The sequence below is a fragment of the Scyliorhinus canicula genome, chromosome 5 (assembly GCF_902713615.1).
Source record: "Scyliorhinus canicula chromosome 5, sScyCan1.1, whole genome shotgun sequence".
NCBI lineage: Eukaryota > Metazoa > Chordata > Chondrichthyes > Carcharhiniformes > Scyliorhinidae > Scyliorhinus > Scyliorhinus canicula.
In genome coordinates, this window is record NC_052150.1 from 133,267,689 (window position 1) to 133,287,366 (window position 19,678).

General features: G+C 42.3%; 1 protein-coding gene across 1 annotated transcript in view; it reads left to right on the forward strand.

Moving 5' to 3' along the window:
- The window catches only part of LOC119965683 (ATP-binding cassette sub-family A member 13-like), a 398,370-nt gene that overhangs the window by 7,418 nt on the left and 371,274 nt on the right, over window positions 1–19,678 (forward strand). Inside the window, exons 3-6 of the mRNA XM_038796446.1 lie at window positions 8,631–8,757; window positions 9,309–9,445; window positions 13,877–13,905; window positions 18,019–18,191. Of these exons, the coding sequence (XP_038652374.1) occupies window positions 8,631–8,757; window positions 9,309–9,445; window positions 13,877–13,905; window positions 18,019–18,191 (466 nt within the window). The remainder of the gene's footprint in view (window positions 1–8,630; window positions 8,758–9,308; window positions 9,446–13,876; window positions 13,906–18,018; window positions 18,192–19,678) is intronic.

A 19,678-nucleotide genomic window follows, 5' to 3' on the forward strand; every position in this document is an offset into this window, starting at 1 on the left:
TTGTGGAAGCAGATACATTAACGCTGTTCAAAAGGCAGCTTGACAAATACATGGATGTGATTTGTATAGAGGAATACTGTACAAGGAAGTGCTGAGGTTTTTGGCCAAGGGCGGTATCATGACTGGTACAGGCTTGCAGGGCCTAAGGGCCTGTTCCTCTGCTGTATTGTTCTTTGTTCTAGCCCAAACAAACTGGTAGTGCGAGGAAGTGAAAGGTAAAGAGAAACACCTTTCTAACTCAATATGTAAGGTCCCCAACAAGAGGGAGAGCACTCTCATGTTTAGTTGTGGAAAATTAACGAAGCAGATAAGAGAAATAAACATGTAATGGTTTCACTCTACGATTTTTGATAATAATTGATATAGATAAATGGAGCAGAATGTAATATATTGGAAATACACCAATTAGGAGAAAATAAGGGAAATATTGACAATACAGCAGTGGACAATATTTAAAGAGGGATTCAGGAGAAGTATATTTCACTAAATAAGGAATAAACTAGCCAAGAATGGGGCACCATAGGATTATAGAATCATGGAATAGAAAAACACAGGATTAGGCTACTTTCCCCATTGAGCCTCTGACAGCTTTCGAAGAATATTTCAGCTAATACTGCTGGCCCACACTTTCCCCATTTCCTTGTAGTCTTTATCCCCCAAGGATTTATACAATTTCCTTTTTGAGGGCTGTATTCACCACCAAATTCTGCTGTGCATTCCAAATCCTAACCATTCGTTGCATGAAATGGTTTTTCTCATTTTTCTTCTTGTACTTTTGCCTGTCACCTCAAATCTATTCCCTTTGGTCGACGACCTTCCAGCCATTGGAAACAATTCTCTTTAACCACTGTTTAAACACTTCTATCAAATCTTCTGCATGTCTTGCTTCGCCCAAAGGGAAACAAATGAACAAATAAAAGGTAAGGGAAAGATTGAGCCAAAAGGAAAGGACATTTGTAGTGTGTATAAACAATAAAGGAGATTTTGGCAAAAAGGAACAGGAAAAGGTAAAGAAGGCAATGAGGACAGAAAATATCAAGAAAATAAAAATGAACAATTATGTATGCTATAGTGCATGATTAACAAAAGTAAAATTAAGAGAGGGATCAGGCCACCATGAGATGAGACAGATAAATCTCCCTGGCAATGAAAAATAACTATTACAATTATGTAGCCTCATTTCTTCTGGTTGTGGGTGTCATTAAAATGTAAAAAATATAAAATGTTTTATTTGATTGGTTTTTACTTTCCCTTTTCAATTGGGAGATGATACTGAAATGGCAGGGATATTGAATTGATAAATAATTTGCCCCAATTTTCATTGAAGAGGCTAACAGAAAAAGTGGTGACAATCAAGTGGACTGCATCAGTTCAGGAAAGCAGCTCACCGCCATCTTCTCAAGGACAATTACAGAGGCAATAAATGCTGTCCCCGCCAGTGATGCCCACATCCCATATATGAATAAAAAAACAAAGAGATTGAACAAAGTGACAAAACTTAAGCACTCCAGGTGCACCATGGAGACTCAAAGAAAACTAGAGAAGACAGAATATTACCTCTGTATAATTAACCATCTAGTGGAACCCACTATTATGTAGGCTTTCCTTTGCACATTTAGGTTTTTACGTTTGTTTATAGCGGTAAGTTGCTGAAAATGCATAATGGTAAGGGAAACAGAGCTTCAGAAACCACAGTGAACAAGACAATTCACTCAGTATCTTCTGAACAAATCAGACTCATGGATTTTGAAAATTAAAAGCACAAGGTCTGAGAATGGAAGATAGAATAGAGTTTTTAAATGTTACTGCCAAATGAGGTACAGACGGATAAATAAAGACATGGAATGAAAGATTGGATTAAGAGAGGGAAAAAAAAGAGTTGAAATGAAAGATTGGATTAAGAGAGGGAAAAAAAGAGTTGAAAAGGGGAAGTAAAAACCAATTAAAGAAAACATTTTATATTTTTAACATTTTAATGACACCCAAAACCAGAAGAAATGAGGCTCCATGATTGTAATAGTTATTTTTCATTGCCAGGGATATTGTTTGGCAATGGTTCAGATGTATCATGTTCTTAAAAGCATACTTAGACTGGAATGGACAAGACTTAACTACCTCTGATAACTACAGAAAAACACAATAAGTAGGAGCAGGAGTCGATCATATGACACATCAAGCCCGCTTCACCATCTAATGGCTGATCTTGGGCTGCAACTCCACTTTTCTACCCATTTTTTGGTACATTGTGGATATTTTTAAGTGTATTGATGATTGTTTTGTATTCAGTTATGTTCTTCTCTATTATTGGGCAGCACGGTAGCACACGTGGTTAGCACTATGGCTTCACAGCGCCATGGTCCCAGGTTCACACCAGTTGGTGAAGTCAAAACCAAGAGAGAATCTTTCCCTTGCAGATAAAGCACATTTTTGACTGAGTCCAGGGACAACATTCTTCCCCACCACAAGTGTCCCAGCTATCCCCATTGAAATGTGTACAAATATCCAGCATATGTTTAACAATGTGATTGCCATTAATATTGACTGCTCCTGACACAGTATAAGCATCTGATCCCCATTTGAGCTTAATGGCAGGTCAATCCTGCAGGGAAAATCCTGCCTCGGTGTTAGGCAAAGTGACCATGAAGATGTTGGATTGTTGCGACAACCTAATTGGTTTATTAATGCCATCTAGGAGAAGAAACCAGCAATTCTTAACTGAGCTACTGATGATGTCACTCCAATGTTCTGTATGTGATGTCACGAACATGGTGGGGAAACAAGATAAAGAGGGAGAAGGGCATAGATGGTTACGATAGTAGATTTAAGTACGAGGCTTGAGAGGAGCATTAACTCCAGCATGGACTGGCTGGACCGAATGATCTGTTTGTGTAACCAATATCCTATGTAATCCTACGGTTATTATCTATACCCTGAAATAGCCACTCAATTGTATCAAATTGTTACCAGGAATTCAGTGGTTAAATAAGTCCCACCTTCTCAGAGCAACCAGGGAAGGGGATAAGTGATGTCCCTTTGGAATGAATAACAAAAAATAAAGAATGCCTGAAGCACAACGCATTGACATGTTTAAGGGGAGGATCAATGCTTTCTTGCGGGAGAAGGAAATATAGAGACATTGGAGCAAGGTGGAAAGAGGCAATTAGAGCAGGATTTGTTTATTATGTATAAACACCAGCATAATCAAATGAACTAACTGGTTTGTTTCTGAATGTAATTATATCAGATCATCAGCATTTGGGGAAGGATAAATGCTTAGCAGAACTGGGGATCATTTTACAATTGACACAGATGGATTAGCAAACTTTTTGCAGTACAGTAATGTTTTTTAGATCTGAGTAAGTAATTGTATTGTGTGTTTCAAAACATCAACACAACTGTTCTATACTGGCTAACACCAGTGATGGTGTCGCTTCCACAAATTAAATTGTAGTTGTGTGTTAGAACGATTTGATTTTTTTCCTTGGCCCATGTTCTCTTCTGAAGGTGTCAGTGTCTTGCTGAATTCAGTTCCATTTTCCCCAAGTGGCAATTATTCATTCATAATCCTTGACATTGAGTTGGCAAGTTATTCCCTCTTGGGGGTGCACACCGAGACAAACATCAGATGTTGCTGGAGGATAATTCATTTGGTGAAAGATGCTCTATGGTCTGGCTGAAAATAGTGTTTCTTCCAGTGCGAAGAGTTAACCACAACTGAGAGTTGAGACTGACAGATTCCAAAGTCCAGAATCACATGTTAGGGTACACCAATGGGCAACCAGTGCAAAGGTGCAGAATGGAAAGGATACAATCCAAGACCTGCCTGTCTTAGTACACCAAGGGACTGGAAAATGGGTTTAGCTCCTTGGGTTATATGCTTGACATGTAATGAAGCTTGTAGTGATAAAATGGTGCAATTAATTATTAACTGTAACTAGTAATTATAAATGTAGTAAGTAACATACACGACTGAAAGAAACTAATGTGGTCTGCACATCATCTAATGTCAACTTTGTAATGATCAGGTAATGTACTTTTATGAATTCTATGAATAAAGTTTGTTTCTATGGGGGTTGGATTTTACTGGGTACTCTGGTCCCTGCAACTCCCAACCCGATCTAAAAGTTTGAGGATGAGCCTGTCAACCATCCTGGGCCGGAGTGGGCCTTCCCGGCCACTGCAAGTGAAAAGAAAATGGTGGGAACAGCATGAAGGCTTTAAGTAGCCATTGGTTGGCCATTTAAGGACCTCAATAGGCTGACCACTCCCCGCATCGATAAAATTTCAAACAGGTTGGAGATGGGTGAGGAGACAGTGAGAAAGCCACCTGCTGAGTTTTTGGACACTGCCCTGCCTTTAAACACACTGACTAAAGAACATAAAATCCAGCCTAGTAGATTTATTGGAGCGCTTGGCTGTATTCCAATACTTGATGTTTTGAGTAATGCTGGACTCTTGTTATTCTGATGACTTGAAGAGTTTGTTTGTTTTCATAAAAGTTATTTATAGGCTATTTCATCTGCCTTATGGTACTCCAAATGTTCTTAGGTATAGTGGGCCTGAAGAGATAGTTTGTACGCGAAGGGTAAATTATGGATTATACAACAGTTTCCAGTTAATAGCTGTTGCAATTGATCATAGAATCATAGAAGCCCTACAGTGCAGCGCGAGGCCATTCAGACCATCATGTCTACGCCAACCCTTCGAACGAGCACTGTAACCATATCCACACACCTAACCACCCCTCCCTACCCTGTCCACATCCCTGGACACCAAGGGGCAATTCAGGATGGCCAATCCACCAAATCCGTACATCTTTGGACTATGAGAGGAAATCAAAGCACCCGGAGGAAACGCACGCAGACACGTAGAATGTACAAACTCCACACAAGGCCTCTAATAATTTAATCATTTTGGGTGAGGGGCTGAAACAGGTGAGGGATTTTTAAAAGTGGTTAGAAGATTCAACTGTATACAGATGACCTATTGATTTAATTGGAAGGACTGGGCTGTTTTTTGGGGAATGGAATTGGATCTTTTAACATGGCTACTCTGGAGTCAGCGGCAGGCCTGGCTCCAGACAACTTAGAGCCTGCAACCTCTCACAATTCCACCTCAAGATCAAGGCAGGAATGGGACACGTCGATCTCCTGGATGGAATTCGTCCATGGCCTTGTCTTCTTCTGGTGTCTGCCATGGCAGACCGGCAATCCTGCTTGGGACTGGCCTGAAACTGCTTTGCATCACTCGAATGAGATACAGATGAAGACTTGAACGGTATCTTATCCTCATGCTTGATTTCCCATGAAGCCGGCGGGAAAGCACACTGGTCCAAAACATGTCTCGACCAATGTGGTGTGCAGAAGTAGGGACTTACCTGAAGAATACCCGGGACTGCCTCCAGAGTTTGAAATGCAGGCTGCCAGTGACCCTGAACCTAGGAACACCACAGCAGTGGATGGGAGGAGCATCCATCAGGTGGATCTTTAACTTTTAGTGTCATCAAGGAGGTCCATCTTCTAGCCTCAGTGCGTTCCTGGAAATCTATCTTCTTTCTTCAGTAGGTCCATCATGTTTCTTCCAGTTTTGATGTGTCAGTGATGTTGGGCGCCTTTTAATTATGGCACCCAGTTATGTAGGCATGCCATCAAACCCGGCCCAGAGCTCCAACAACAATGAGGTAGCTCAACACCGCCCAGGACAAAGCAGCACATTTGATTGGCATTGTATCTGCCATTCCCTTCATTTATGCTGCAGACCACCGATGTACAGTGGCAGCAATGTGTACTACTTACAAGGTGCACTGCAAAAGCTTATCAAGGCTCCAGCAACAACACCTTCTAAACCCGCAACCTCTACCACCTGGAAGATGGTGCAAAACTCCTGGATACATAATTAATTCAATTGGGGTCGGAAGGTATAGCATGGTTTCCTATCAACCTCCTCAGTTGGAAACACTCCCCGTTCCCGACCCCGCCATGGAACTTAGTCCCAGAAGGGAAAATTCTGCACCTGTGTCCCACCAGCAACGTGAAAGTCTGACCCTAGCTGCGTGGAGGGGCAATGACATTTAAAAATAGTGCATTTTCACATTAATGAACCGAACATATGACATTGGCCTAGTTAACAGGGTAGGCATGAATGTGCGGTTGAGGTTACAATTGGATTAGCCATGATCATACTGAATGGCGGAGCAGGCTTGAGGGGCCAAGTGGCCTACTCCTGGTCCTAATTCGTATGTTAGTTGGTTGAACTACCAGTGTCTGCCATGCCTCGACAGACAGCTAATCCATTTTAAACCGTGAATTTCAGGCATGTTTCCATGGGTGAGGAGGGTGACAAAAGGAGGCTGGCCACAAGTATGGTGGAGTTGTTTTTTTAATTCTTTTATGGAGTGTTGTAATTTCAAATTAAGTCAGCATTTAGTACCATCTCTAATTCCCCTGAGCAGGTGGCAGTGAGCTGCCTTCTTGAACCATTGCAGTCCCTGTGCTGTAGGTACTGTTATGAAGGGTTTAGCACAGTGGGCTAAACAGCTGGCTTGTAATGCAGAAATAGGCCAGCAGCGCGGGTTCAATTCCCGAACTGGCCTCCCCGAACAGGTGCCGGAATGTGGCGACTAGGGGCTTTTCACAGTAACTTCCTTGAAACCTACTTGGGACAATAAGTGATTATTATTAAGGGAGTTCCAGCACTTTGACCCAGTGACAGTGAAAGAATGGCAATATATTTCCAAGTCAGGATGGTATGTCGCTTTGATGGGAATTTGCAGATGTTCCCTTGCATCTGTTGCCCTTGCCCAACTCGGTGGTGGAGGTTGCAGGTTTAGAAGTTTTGAAGACGCCTTGGTTAGCTTTTGCAGTGTACCTACTCTTCCAATCATCGTGTCATCTGCAAACTTGCTTATCATCCCCCCCCCCCCCCCCCCCCCCCCAACATTCTCATCTATATCGTTTATATGTATCACGGCAATAAGGACCTAGCATTGATCTCTGTGGAACGGCACTGGACACATGCCTCCAATCACACAAGCAACCATCTACCACCACCCTCTGTCTTCTACCACTAAGCCAGTTTTGGATCCAATTTGCCAAGTTACCCTGGATCCCATGTGCTTTTAACCTCTTTGTCAGTCTCCCATCTGGGACCTTGTTAAAGGCTTTGCTGCAATCCATATAAACTACATCAACTGCACTACCCTCTATTACATACCCGATCACTTTCTCAAAATTCAGTCAAATTTGTTAGGCATGACTTCCCTCCGACAATGCCGTACTGATAGTCCCTGATCAAACCTTGCCTCTCCAAATGGAGATGAGTTTTCTCGAATAGTTTCTCTACCACTGACGTGAGACTCACTGGTCTGTATTTCCTGGTTTAGCTCCACCACCCTTCTTGAAAAGCGGAGCCACATTAGCTGTACTCCAATCCTCTGGCGCCTCCCCTGCGACCAGAGAGGAATGAAAAATTTGGGTCAGAACCCCTGTAATTTAGTCCTGTGCCTCCCAAAGCAGCCTGAACATAACTCCTCTGGACCTGGGAACTTGTCCACTTTTAAGCCCGCCAAAACGTCCAATACCTCCTCACTCCCTATGTCAAACTGTTCAAGAGCCTCACAGTCCCTCTTTCCAAATTATGTACCTTCATCCTCCTTCTCCTGAGTGAAGTCAGATGTGATGTACTCGTTTGACACCCTGCCAATGTTCCCGCTCTCCATTCACAGATTTGGTTCCTAATGGGCCCTACTCTTTCCTCGATTATCCTCTTACCCTTAATATACCTATAAAATATTTTGGGATTTTCCCTAATTCTATCCGCCAGCACTTTTTTGTTCCCCCTCTTTGCTTTCTTAATTGCTTTCTTATGCTCCCCCCTATGCTGCACTAAGGTCCATTGATTTGCTCCCTTTGTACCTTGTAAAAATCTCTCTTTTCTTTCTTATCCAACCCTGAATATTCCTCAACATCCAGGGTTCTCTGGGCTTGTTGCTCTTACCTTTCATCCTAAAGGGAACATGTTGGCCCTGCACTCTCCCCATTTCCTTTTTGAACTGCCCCCACTGCTCTGCTGTAGATTTTCCCACAAGAAGCTGTTCCCAGTCTACTTTGGTCAGATTGTGCCTTATTCTAATAAAACCTGCCTTCCCCCAATCCAAACCGGTTTTTACAGACCACCTTTTCCCTTTTCCAGAACAAAATTAAATTGTACTGTGTTGCGGTTGCTATCACTAAAATGTTCCCCACGACCACCTTGAACACCTGTCTGGCTTTGTTCCCCACAATTAGATCCAGCACTGCGCAATCCCTTGTTGGACCGTCTTCATACTAAATGTATAAAACAATCCTGTGCCACTTCCGAAACCTGAGTGAGCAATTATGTTTTTGCTTAGCTGCATTTTTATTTTGTTGTGTTCGTTATCATGTGACGAAGAATTTCTTTTGAATGGTGAAGAAAACCCTAAATCAGACAAAAAAGCAATACAATAATATGATTTTTACAAAATTATGAAACCTTGTATATCGACAAACTGGTAAATAACATGATTGCCAATTCACAAACTGAGTTACATTAAATACGGAAATAAGTCTCACTGAGCTTTAATATAGTGTATTTTTCTTCTGTAATTTTAGGTTTCTTGGAGCCTCGTACTTTGCCCAGTGGAGGTCTAATTCCTTTCGTTCAGAGCCTTTTTTGTGATGTTGGTTCTCAATGTCAGAGTGCAGAGTTTACAGGAGCAGAGAACACTCCCAAATCCAGGTACAACCTCCAAAATTCTCTTTGTTTCATGCCGACGAAGGAAAAAACTTGAAATAAGGGGTGGGATTATCCAGTTGCCCAGCCGTGTGTTTCTCGGTGGCACAACGTTCGCTTGCGACAGAATTCTCTCGTCCTGCTGTTTGTCGATGGAATTTCCCATTGAAGCCACCCCACACTGCTGGGAAACCCACGGTGGGGTTGTGCTGCCAGCTGGACAGGTGAATCATCTGGCCAAGATTTATTTTCACCTAATACTCCTGGTTATGACATAACATAAACACAGCGGACTGGATATTAATTCAGAGACAGAGAGGAACTTGAGAAATTAATTTCTCTCTGATCCTGTTGAAATTAATGGCAGGAAAGAGAGAGGGATCGGAAAGCCTAGGGTTGGGGGGTCAAGATCAGAGGCCAGAGAAATTATTTTCATTGTGTCCTACTGTTTAATAGAATTCAGATTTTTCTGTATTGATACACTTGTAACATTGCATATTAGCTACTTCTGTCAGATTCATGCTATTTCTAAAATATACATCTTTATTTTGTTGCAGGTCATCACTGAGCTTCACAGATGGGAGTGGGCTCAATATCCTGTCATTAATAGAAGATCTAGGAGAGGACATTAATGATACCTTGCAAAAAGCATCCACTTTACAAAATAATATAAATGAATTGTTTGGAGAGTCAGGTAAGTTGTGCATAGGTATAAAATGTTTTACTTCCGTTGACATAATGACAAACGTCTCCCTGCATTTCAGCAGAATGAATTCTGTGGAATTGTTTTAATCAGCTGCTCAGGACACGTTTTTGTATTTTTAGGGACTCCACGTAAGTATTTTGGTTCGAAGTCCTTACATTTTACTAACTAGAAAATGATACTGATGTGTGAGGGGAAACCAGGCAGCCCGGCTGAAAGAAGCCACTTTGCAGGTAAAATAAATGGAAGGACCCAGAGGCAGAAGTGGCCAAATGAAAAAAAAGCCTGACCGGGTATGGAAGGAAAGTGGGGGAGAACACCAAACATGGGAATATCATCTGAAAGGATTGGATAACTTGCCGAACCCGAAGAACTTAACTTAAAGAGTCATTTCAGAGGACGTGACATAGCTTCAGGAACTCCCAAGGTCTAAGGCCATAGTTTTGCCTGAGTATCCATCAGTGTTAAGACATTTAGATTTTCATTGGTTCCAATTTGTTGCTGGTCTGATTAAACCAAGGAGCTTCTGTTCCTGACATCCGTCAATAATCATTAGAAATTATTCATTCCAACTCAGAGAGGGTGCATGTGAGGGAAGGTTAAAGTTAAAAAATGGCCAAATATCAAAGTAAAATTGGAAAAGTAAGAGTGGAAACGAAATTATGGGGGCAAGTCAGTGGAACCTTCCCTACTTGGCCATCTCCCAGTAACGAGTAGAACTTAATATCTTTTTGGGAATGCCCGCTGAAATAAGTGCCAATCAGACAATTAAGAATACAGCAGTGGGATTTCCCTAGGATGAAAGGTCCTGGGGATAGAAATCCCAGACCCTGAGAGATGCTAGCTAATCAGAAGTTGGCAGCTATGCATTACTCGATAGTGAGCCAGTGACTGCTGCTGGCAGTGCACCCATCCGAGGCCCAGGATCAGAAAGACATCCAGGCTCCAGGTGAGTGATGGTGATTGGGGAGGAGGTGGGTGTCATTGGGGAGGGTGGTTGGCAGCAAGGGTAGGAGGTGCCTCTCAGTGGGCCCCCTTTCAAATGTCCAGTCCCTTGATTATGCACTGAGTACACTTTAAAAAAAAATGTATTAGTTGGGATTCAAACGATGCTGGCTAGGCATTTATTGCCCTTGAGAAGAAGGTGGTGAGCCATCTTTTTGCACTGCTACAGTCCTTGTGTTGTAGGAACATCCACAGTTCTGTTAGGAAGGGTGTTCTAGGGTTTTGACCCAGCGACATTGAGGAACAGCAATATATTTCCAAGTCAGAATGATATGTGGCTTCGAAGGGAACTTCCAGATGATGGTCTTCCCATGCATCTGCTGCCAAGGCAGATTTAGTTCAGTTGGCTAGACAGCTGATTCATGATGCAAAGTGAGGCTAGCAATGCTTGTTCAATTCCCATACTGGCTCAGGTTATTCATTAAGGCCCGCCTTCTCAACCATCCCCTATTGTTGCTTGGAGACATTCAGTATCTTCCAGAAGAAAGGTGGGTCATTTAAAGAGCAATCAGAACAATGAAGGGATCTTCTGGAGTGCAAGGCTGCCAGTAGTTTTTCACCAGGTCTGTGATTCTTTAATCCTCTGTCTGAAGGGCTGGGAAGAACCCAAACTGAGAACTCTCTTTATAATATAGCCAGTGTTTCTGCACAGAGATCAGACATAGGGAAAAGCCTGTAAAATTCTCAGGTTTAAGACTCCAGTGATATTTCAGGGAGATGGGGGCTCCATCTGATGGTTGGAGGTCAGAATTTCACTGACCTGAATCTCCTGTGTAAAGATTCATCTGGTGGTCGAAGGTCAGATTTGCACCAACCTGAATGTCTTGAATGAACCAATCCCCCAGAGGATTGTGTACGGACAAGACCAGAGCCTACAGAGGCCACAACTGTAGCAGCGATGATTCATCTCAATCCTTTTCCTTCCATTCCCATTATTCAAATCCTTTTCCAATCTCTTCTTCATGTGCCTGTGGTGTGTGTGTGTGTGTGTCTGGGTGAAGGTAGGAGGGTTTTTTATGAATAGGTAGACTAGTAGACCATAGTTCTAACTATTTCCTTCATACGGTCATCTTTTACTCTTGTTATAAATAAAGTTTGTGAATTTTTAACTTATAAATCTGGTGTCTCTAACTCACTGGAGCAGTCAGGGGTTAAAGGTGACAGGAAAAAATGAATTATTGGTTAATTCACTTATGTTGGGACTCCGGGGTCTGTGGGTCTGGAATTGGCTGTGCACTCGCCTAGGGTGTCTTAACAATAGAAAAGAGAAGCAGAAGGAGATCATTTGGCTCTTTGAGCCTGCTCTGCCATTCATTATGATCATAGCTGATCATCAAGTTCAATACTCTGATCCTGCCTTCACCCGCCATACACCTTGATTCCTTTAGCCCCAAGAGCTAAACCTGATTCCTTCTTCAAATTACACGACGCCTCAACTAACTTTTGTGGTTGTGAATTCCACAGGTTCCCCACTCTCTGGGTGAAGATATTTCTCCTTAACACAGTCCTAAAAGGTTTACCCCTTATCTTCAAACTCTGACTCCTGGTTTGGACTCCTCCACCATCAGGAACATTCTTTCTGAATCTACCCTGTTTAATCCTGTTTGAATTATGTAAGTTTCTATGAAATACCTCACTCTTCTAAACTCCAATGAATATAACCCGAACCGATTTAGTCTCTCCTCACATGACAGTCCCCCCATCCCAGGTAAATGTTCGCAACACTCCCTCCACAGCAAGAACATCCTTCCTCAGATAAGGACACTAAAACTGCACAGAACACTCCAGGTGTGGCCTCATCAATGCCCTATATAATTGCAATAAAACATCCCTATTCTTGTACTCAAATCCTATTGCTGCAAAGGCCAACATGCCAATTGCCTTCTTTACCAACTGCTGTACCTGCGCACTAACTTTCAGCGATTGATGGGCGAGGACATCAAGATCTCGCTGAGTATCTACCTCTCTCAATTTGTACCCTTTCAAATAATAATTTGCCATCCTACTTTTGCTACTAAAGTGGATAACCTCACATTTATCCACAGTTATACTGCATCAGCCATGCATTTACCCACTCACTCAGCCTGTCCAAATCCTGCTGAAGCATCTCTGCGTCTTACTCACCCATCCAACTTTGTGTCATCTGCAAATTTGGAGATACTACATTTAGTTCCCTCATCTAAATCATTAATACAAAATGTGAACAGTTGGAGTCCTGGCATAGATTCCTGCTAGCCCACTAGTCACCTCCCGCCAATCAGAAAAAGACCCATTTATTCCAACTTTTTGCTTCCTGTCTGCTAACCAGCTTTCTATCCATCTCAAGAAACTACCCGTTTAACATTACATAGTAGTTCACTATGTGAGACCTTGTTGAATGTATTCCTGGTCAACTGCACTACTTACATCTTCACAGAATTCCAGTAGATTCGTAAATCCATGCTGATTTTGTCTGATTATACCACTGCTTTCCAAACGTTATGCTGTGAAATCCTTGACTCTAGCATCTTCCCTACTACCGACATTAGGCTCACTGGTCTTTAGTTCCCTGTTTTCTCTCTACTCCCTTTTTCAATATATCAAACTTTGAACTTTTATCTGGGTTATTTAATTAGCATAGACTGTTCAAATGATAGAGTCAATATGGACTCTCAGAGACACTAGTTAGGCTAGTTTTAGAGTTTCACATTACAGGAAAATACAACTACAAATGAAAAAGCTAATCATAGCACTACAATTTAGTATAGAGATTGGGAACCGTTTATTATTTTTTTTCTGTTTGAGACGCTCCTATATTCCGACATCCACTATGAATGAAAACACAAATGCTGAAAATACCTCGAGGTCAGGCAGTATTTGTGATGAGAGCAGCAGTGTTAATGTTTCAGTTCGGTGGCTTTTCATCAGAACTGCTTTCATGTTTGTATTTAGCTTTTGCATGATAAATAAATATTGAGTCATTCATTTATTCACTTCTTTGTTTGTTATTCAACCAATCTGAGAGTCACAGGTTACAAAACGTTATTTTATTACTGATGCTTTCTTGCTTTTGTAAGCAAAGAGAATCTTGTATGGGATAAATCCATAAAGAATTCTAAAGAAATATTTTTATTTGTTCTCCTGTGCATGTTAGCAAGCAATTGTCTTGACATTGGGTAACTATAGTACTCTTGAAGTTGTAGAGAGCCAAGATGTAACTGTGAGGGTAGACTATAGAATTTCAAATATCAACAGTAAGAAGGGCAGAAAAGATACAGAAACATAACATGGTGTTCTATCCTTGAACCAAATTGTAATCACATCTTAATCATATTTTCTTACCTTTTCCCTGGTGTTGTTTTGTGATGATGCAGCAGTCCTACTGAAGCTGATCTAAATTGCAATCCTTTGTATGACATGTTTTGTTTTCTTCTTCAGGTGCTTCGGGGCAGCTTGGAGTTGGCATGGTAAGTAATCAATCAATAAAAAAATGTAAATTCGCCACAGACTGGACCAGAGGCTGCTTTTCCTTTGAGAGCTGACTGGTGGTAATTTAACCTGAGGGTCACCTCACCTCAGGTGAGGGGCAATGTTGAGAAGGCAGAGCCTTCATGAATAACCTCAGCCTGTATGGGAATTAACCCCACGATGTTGGCCTTGCTCTGCATCATGAACCAGCCGTCCAACCAACTGAGCTAATCTACCCCCTAATGGAACATTGGTGACTACAACTACTTGTCAAAAATTTACATATAGTGTAATGAAGAAATGCACCAAAATGGAAAACAAGTATTGACAAGTAAAGAGGGTTTTGGGAGGGCAAATACATAGAATCATCATCGAATCCCGACAGTGCAAAAGGATGCCATTCAGCCCACCAGGTCTGCACCGACCCACTGAAAGAGCACTGTACCTAGGCCCACATTCCCACCCTAACCCTGTCACCCCAACTAATATTTTGGACACTAAGAGGCAATGTTAGCATGGCCAGTCCACCGGAGAACTATGTTCTCCTGCCAGAGCTGAATTGTACTTAATTTGGAAGCAAGTCCCAATCTTTCGCTGTGCAGGATTTTGTTTGAGGAGGTTTGCGTGGGATTCCTATAGGAATCCTGCTATCGGGATGCCATTTTGAGCTTTAATTAGGGGTTGCTGAGGGGGAATTTCTTTAATTAGGTGGTTTCTGGTGGGGGGGAAGTTTGGTGGGAGTGAGGTGGGCAAGTTTTTTATTGTGGGGGGGAGGGTGGCCCCCAATGGACTTTGGGGACAACTCCCTTAAAGAGTTACCCCTTGGCCCACCGCCTCAAATATATGCATGACAGGACTAGCACCAACTCTCGCCCACGTGAATCCCGGCCCAGAGGACTGGAGAATCGCAAGAGCCAGAGAATATGGTACCTGGTCCATTAATAAGATTGGCACTGGCTGCAAACCTCAATACAGGTGTCAGCGGGGTCTGGAGCATTGAAAATGGATTGGCGTCTGGAGCTGATCCTTTTTTTCCCCTGATGCTGGATTCTCCACTGCATTGGGAACTCCGCTACCGGTGGTGCACATTAGAGAATCCAACCTGAGGTTTCAGGTTAATGCATAACTAACAACCTGCTCTTAAAACCCTGCTCATGTTTTGACAGCTGTGACAAATTCCATCATAGCAACTGAGACAATCCACAACATTCTAGAACAACCAACATAGTTCTACATAAAACAACCTCCAACATTCTAAAAGAAAAAGGGTGGGATTCTCTGTTGTATGTGTACGTCCAGCGAGGGCGGAAAATTTGGCACTCTGTCAAATCTTCATTCACCGCAGTGTGAACAGAGAATCCCACTGGTGTGAAGGAACGGAGAATCAAAGTAAAAGTCGATTTGCCCCATTTCCCAATCTTAACAGATTCTTTAAAATATTCCAGAATCCTGATTTAAATCTTTGCCAAAAATTAATCAAGCTTTGGAGGACCAGTGAAATCGGCCTTATTAGCTTTTGAGATCTATTGTTTTCCAATAGACTAACAAACAAGAATGAAAACCCAATCTCTACCCATTTTCAACGATGAATGTAACTTGCTCTAGTTTTACCAATGTAACAATGAGCTTAAGTAAAGCATAAATTTGCTTTGCTAAATATTGCAGCAGAACAGCTAATAATATTTAATGATTAATACAGTAATAATACTACAAAAAGGTACACATTTAATAATAAATTAGCAAAATCTTAATTTAATCAAGCCAAATGTAATATTTTGTTTTTCAAAATATTTGCAGAGCACAATCTACTGGCCATGCTGCGTTCGAGGCAGCGCAGACAGTAGATGCTGGGAGATCCCTCTTACGGGATCTACCCAGCTTGACATTCCTTGCAAGATTTAACACAAACTCGTGAGATGTCACAATGTGAATCCTGCCCACCTTTTAGCAAATCTACATATTAGAGAGCGATCTATCCAAGGCATGTAATCTGATCCTCTCACCTTCCCGATCTCGGGCAAGTGCCGGTTCAGATAGATCGATACTCGATCGGAGGCCCCCAGGGGCTTGCCCTCAGACAGGGTGGTACCATGGCACTGCCAGTGCCACTTGGGCACTTTGGCACAGTCATCCTGGCACCCTGGCAGTGCCACCTCGATACCAACCTGACACTGGCAGGGGCACTGCCAGGCTTGCAGTGCCAAGCTGCCAAGCTAGCATTTTCCCCATGCTGCGGATCGGGCCTGGGGTGCCTTGTGGGGTGTTGGGGGAGGGGAGGGGCATGAGGACCCCATTATTGGTGAGTTGGGGCTTTAGAGGAAGCTCGGGGTCCCATCGGGGTTCGAGATATCTCCTTCTGCACTGAGGCATTCAGGCAAGCAGAGCTCCTCCAAGCAGAAAACGGGACTAACTGTGGCCTTGTCGGGTAATTCCCTGCTGAGGCCCAATACGTACGTGAACTGATGTTCAATAGCATGGTGTTTCTCGATGCTCCAAGCATTGCGAAACACCCGGCTAAACATGCTTGCTACGGGATTCTGCTCCCATTCGGGTAGATCGTGCCTATATTGTTTACATAATCATCTCTGAGTTCTGTGTTTATCTATTATTTATATAAAACATATTAGTAAAAGGACTTACTTCTGCTGAACTAATGTGCAAATTAATGCAGAAAATGTTACTTGTCCGATGTTGCTTTTTTTTTACAAATTAATGAGATCCCCATTGAAAAAAAGTCTTTACAACACCAATAGACTTTCATAAATGTTGTTTGTATAGCATGACTATTTTTATTTACAGCATGATATCCAGGATTTCAGTTAGCTCTATGAAATACAATTTGCTTGCTATCCAATATGAGTGAAATAACCCAGATTGGATTGCTTTTGGTCATACACTGAATGCATAAATTTCATCCCAGTTCAAATGCTTCATATTCAGCATTTGGTCTATTTAAACACATGGAGCAGGATTTTTCAGATGACAGGAGTTTCTGACCTGCCACCCACAGCCATTCAATGCTCCTCACTCAGGAGTAGGTCCTGCCTGAGAGAGCTGCAGGCTTATCAGATTGTCTGGCAGCTCTGTAGTCCCAGATGCATCAGTAAACACAGTGGCTGCAGGGCTGGGGCAATAAGCAGTTCTCAGATTTAAAGTCACAGTGTCTAGGTTAATGTGGTCTTATTATGGGGAGGAGTGGCAAAGCCTGGTGATATGGGGAAATATGGAGTGGGGATCTGGATGGAGAGACTAATGGGGAAGGTTACACCTGCAGGGGGCATACCATTAGGGCTGTGTTATGGAGGGGGGGAGGATCACAAAGGGGTGGGTGGGAGCAGTGGACATCTGATGTGGAAAGAGGTCCCTTAAGGAAGCCTGTCCCACCCGATTCCAAGCAGGATGACTTGCTGCTTCCTTGCTGCCCTGGCACTCCACCCACTAGCTCTAAAATTGAGACAGGATGGGAATCAGCTCTTAAGTGGCCAATAATTGTGGTAGGAATAGGCAGATATATTTAGCCTTACCTGTCTCATGTAAAATTGTGGACAAATCAGGGGGTGGGCTGGAGGTGGCAGGAATTCCACTTGGTGAATTTTAGGAACTCCCCGCCTGCAAACCTGTCTCTCAAGATGGACATGTCAAAGAGGGCAGCCGCATCTAAACCCTATTTTCCAATTGGCAGTTCTTGGGAATAAATCTGAAAGAGCACTGATTGAAGCACAATAATTTACAGATTCACATCCCACTTAAAGGTAAAGTAAAGTCACCATAGTCCTAGATGACCATAGGCTGCTTTCCCCTTTGAAGGCGGGAGCTGACTGGTGGTGATTTAACCTGAGGATCACCACATCTAATGTGAGTGGCAAAGTTAAGAAGGTGGGCCCGAATGAATAACCTCAGCCAGTATGGGAATTGAACCTGTGCTGCTGACCTTGCTCTGCATCATGAACCAGCTGTCTAGCCAACTGAGCTAAATCCCTTTGTCCCATCCTAGTTATCTCTACCTTCATTTATCTTTTCTTGATTGTACAAGTAAAGCTTGAAAGTAACACAGTTCTTAAGAAAGTTTTGAATTTAAGGCAAACCAAATTTGTTCACATTATATTTTTTAGATGGGTCTGGATCAAATGGAGCAAGTCATTTCCGTAATGGAAAGAATTCATAATGAAACATATACCTGGGACATTCTTTTTAACTTACCTAATCTAATGAAAACCCTGATGAATGAGGATTTTTTAAGCAAGGGGACTAGTACGATGGCTGACACAGTGATGGATCTAAAAAGGTAGAGATATATCACCTATTAAAGAGTGTTAATGAAGAATCTAATTATTTCCTTGTTCCTCAAAATCTTTTATGGTGAATAATTATTGAGTAGTGCTAAAAAAAAGATATGTTGTCGAAGCTTTTTGCCTTGCACTCTTCGGGACACATTCGCAAGAATACCAAATATCAAAGGGTACAACAATTTATATTGCATGAGAAGAGGGTGCTGATTGGTTGGCATGTGGACTCTGGTTAAGGTATTGCCATGGGGAATGCATTAGGGGAATCCCAATATGTACATAGCAGCTGCAAATAAAGGGAAATGGATTCTGCACACTGCAGTCTCAAATGGCTCATTTTGATCCCAACCGAACAACAAACCAATACAAACTTTAGCCAATAATGCACAGGGTCATGAATGCATTACATTCAAGGTTTTGGCAATGAATGCTCCCTGAATTTGAGGAAGATCACACCGTGCTATTTCTGACATTTCTCAGTGGCAGAGCTGACTGTGAGGATTAGGTTGTAAAGATTTAAATTTCCACATAGTTACACTATAGCTGAAGGCAATTATTAACAGCAGGGATGGAGGGTGTGGCGACTCAGAAGAAGGTTTGGGCCAAGGAAGGTGCTGAGATTATTGGTGTTGGAAGCTGAGTGACAGGTGTCTTTGTGGGAGGGTGTGCTCAATGGGGCTTAGGTTTGGTAGGGCTTGGAGAAAGGATGAGAGTGAGAGATGGTGAAGTGGCCAGTGGAGTTTGGATCTTGATGAGGTAAAATGGAGCTGTGAATCCTGACACTGGAATTCAGTGGCTTCTAGATGAAATGATATCCTGTTGGAGGTAGAATGATTGCTGTTGTCAGTAGTCTTGGGCTCCTAGAGGGGATAGGCAATTGCTGCTTGGTGTCCTTGTGATAGTAGGAATGCCCTGACTGACGATATTTCAGAGTCCAAATGAAGAGGTTGCAATAGCCAGGAACAGTTCAAGGCCCTGGCTGACAATAAGATGCAATAGGTAGTAGTCTTCCAGCTTTATAGCACCCTGCATTATTAATTAACATTTATCTTTTTTGTATTTGTATTATATCTAAAATTGAAAGGCCAATGACCTGTGCCGCTATTTATTTGGATACCAATGCTAGTAATGGTTTTGCTGTTGGCATTTACAGATCTTCTAGACCCACCTTTGGATTTTTAATTGTCATATGATCGCCTACTTTTACCATGCGCTATAATCCTCTTTGTTATAAGAACAAAGAACAAAGAAAAGTACAGCACAGGAACAGGCCCTTTGGCCCTCCAAGCCCATGCTGACCATGCTGCCCTTCTAAACTAAAATCTCCTACACTTCCTGTGTCCGTATCCCTCTATTCCCATCCTATTCTGTTACCCATGTTTCCATCATCATTTATCTTTTGCCTTTGTTCTGCTACCTACCCTTTTCCATGTATTTGAACTTGCTTAAAAATTGTTACATCTCTAACGTCTTCCAGTTGTCATGA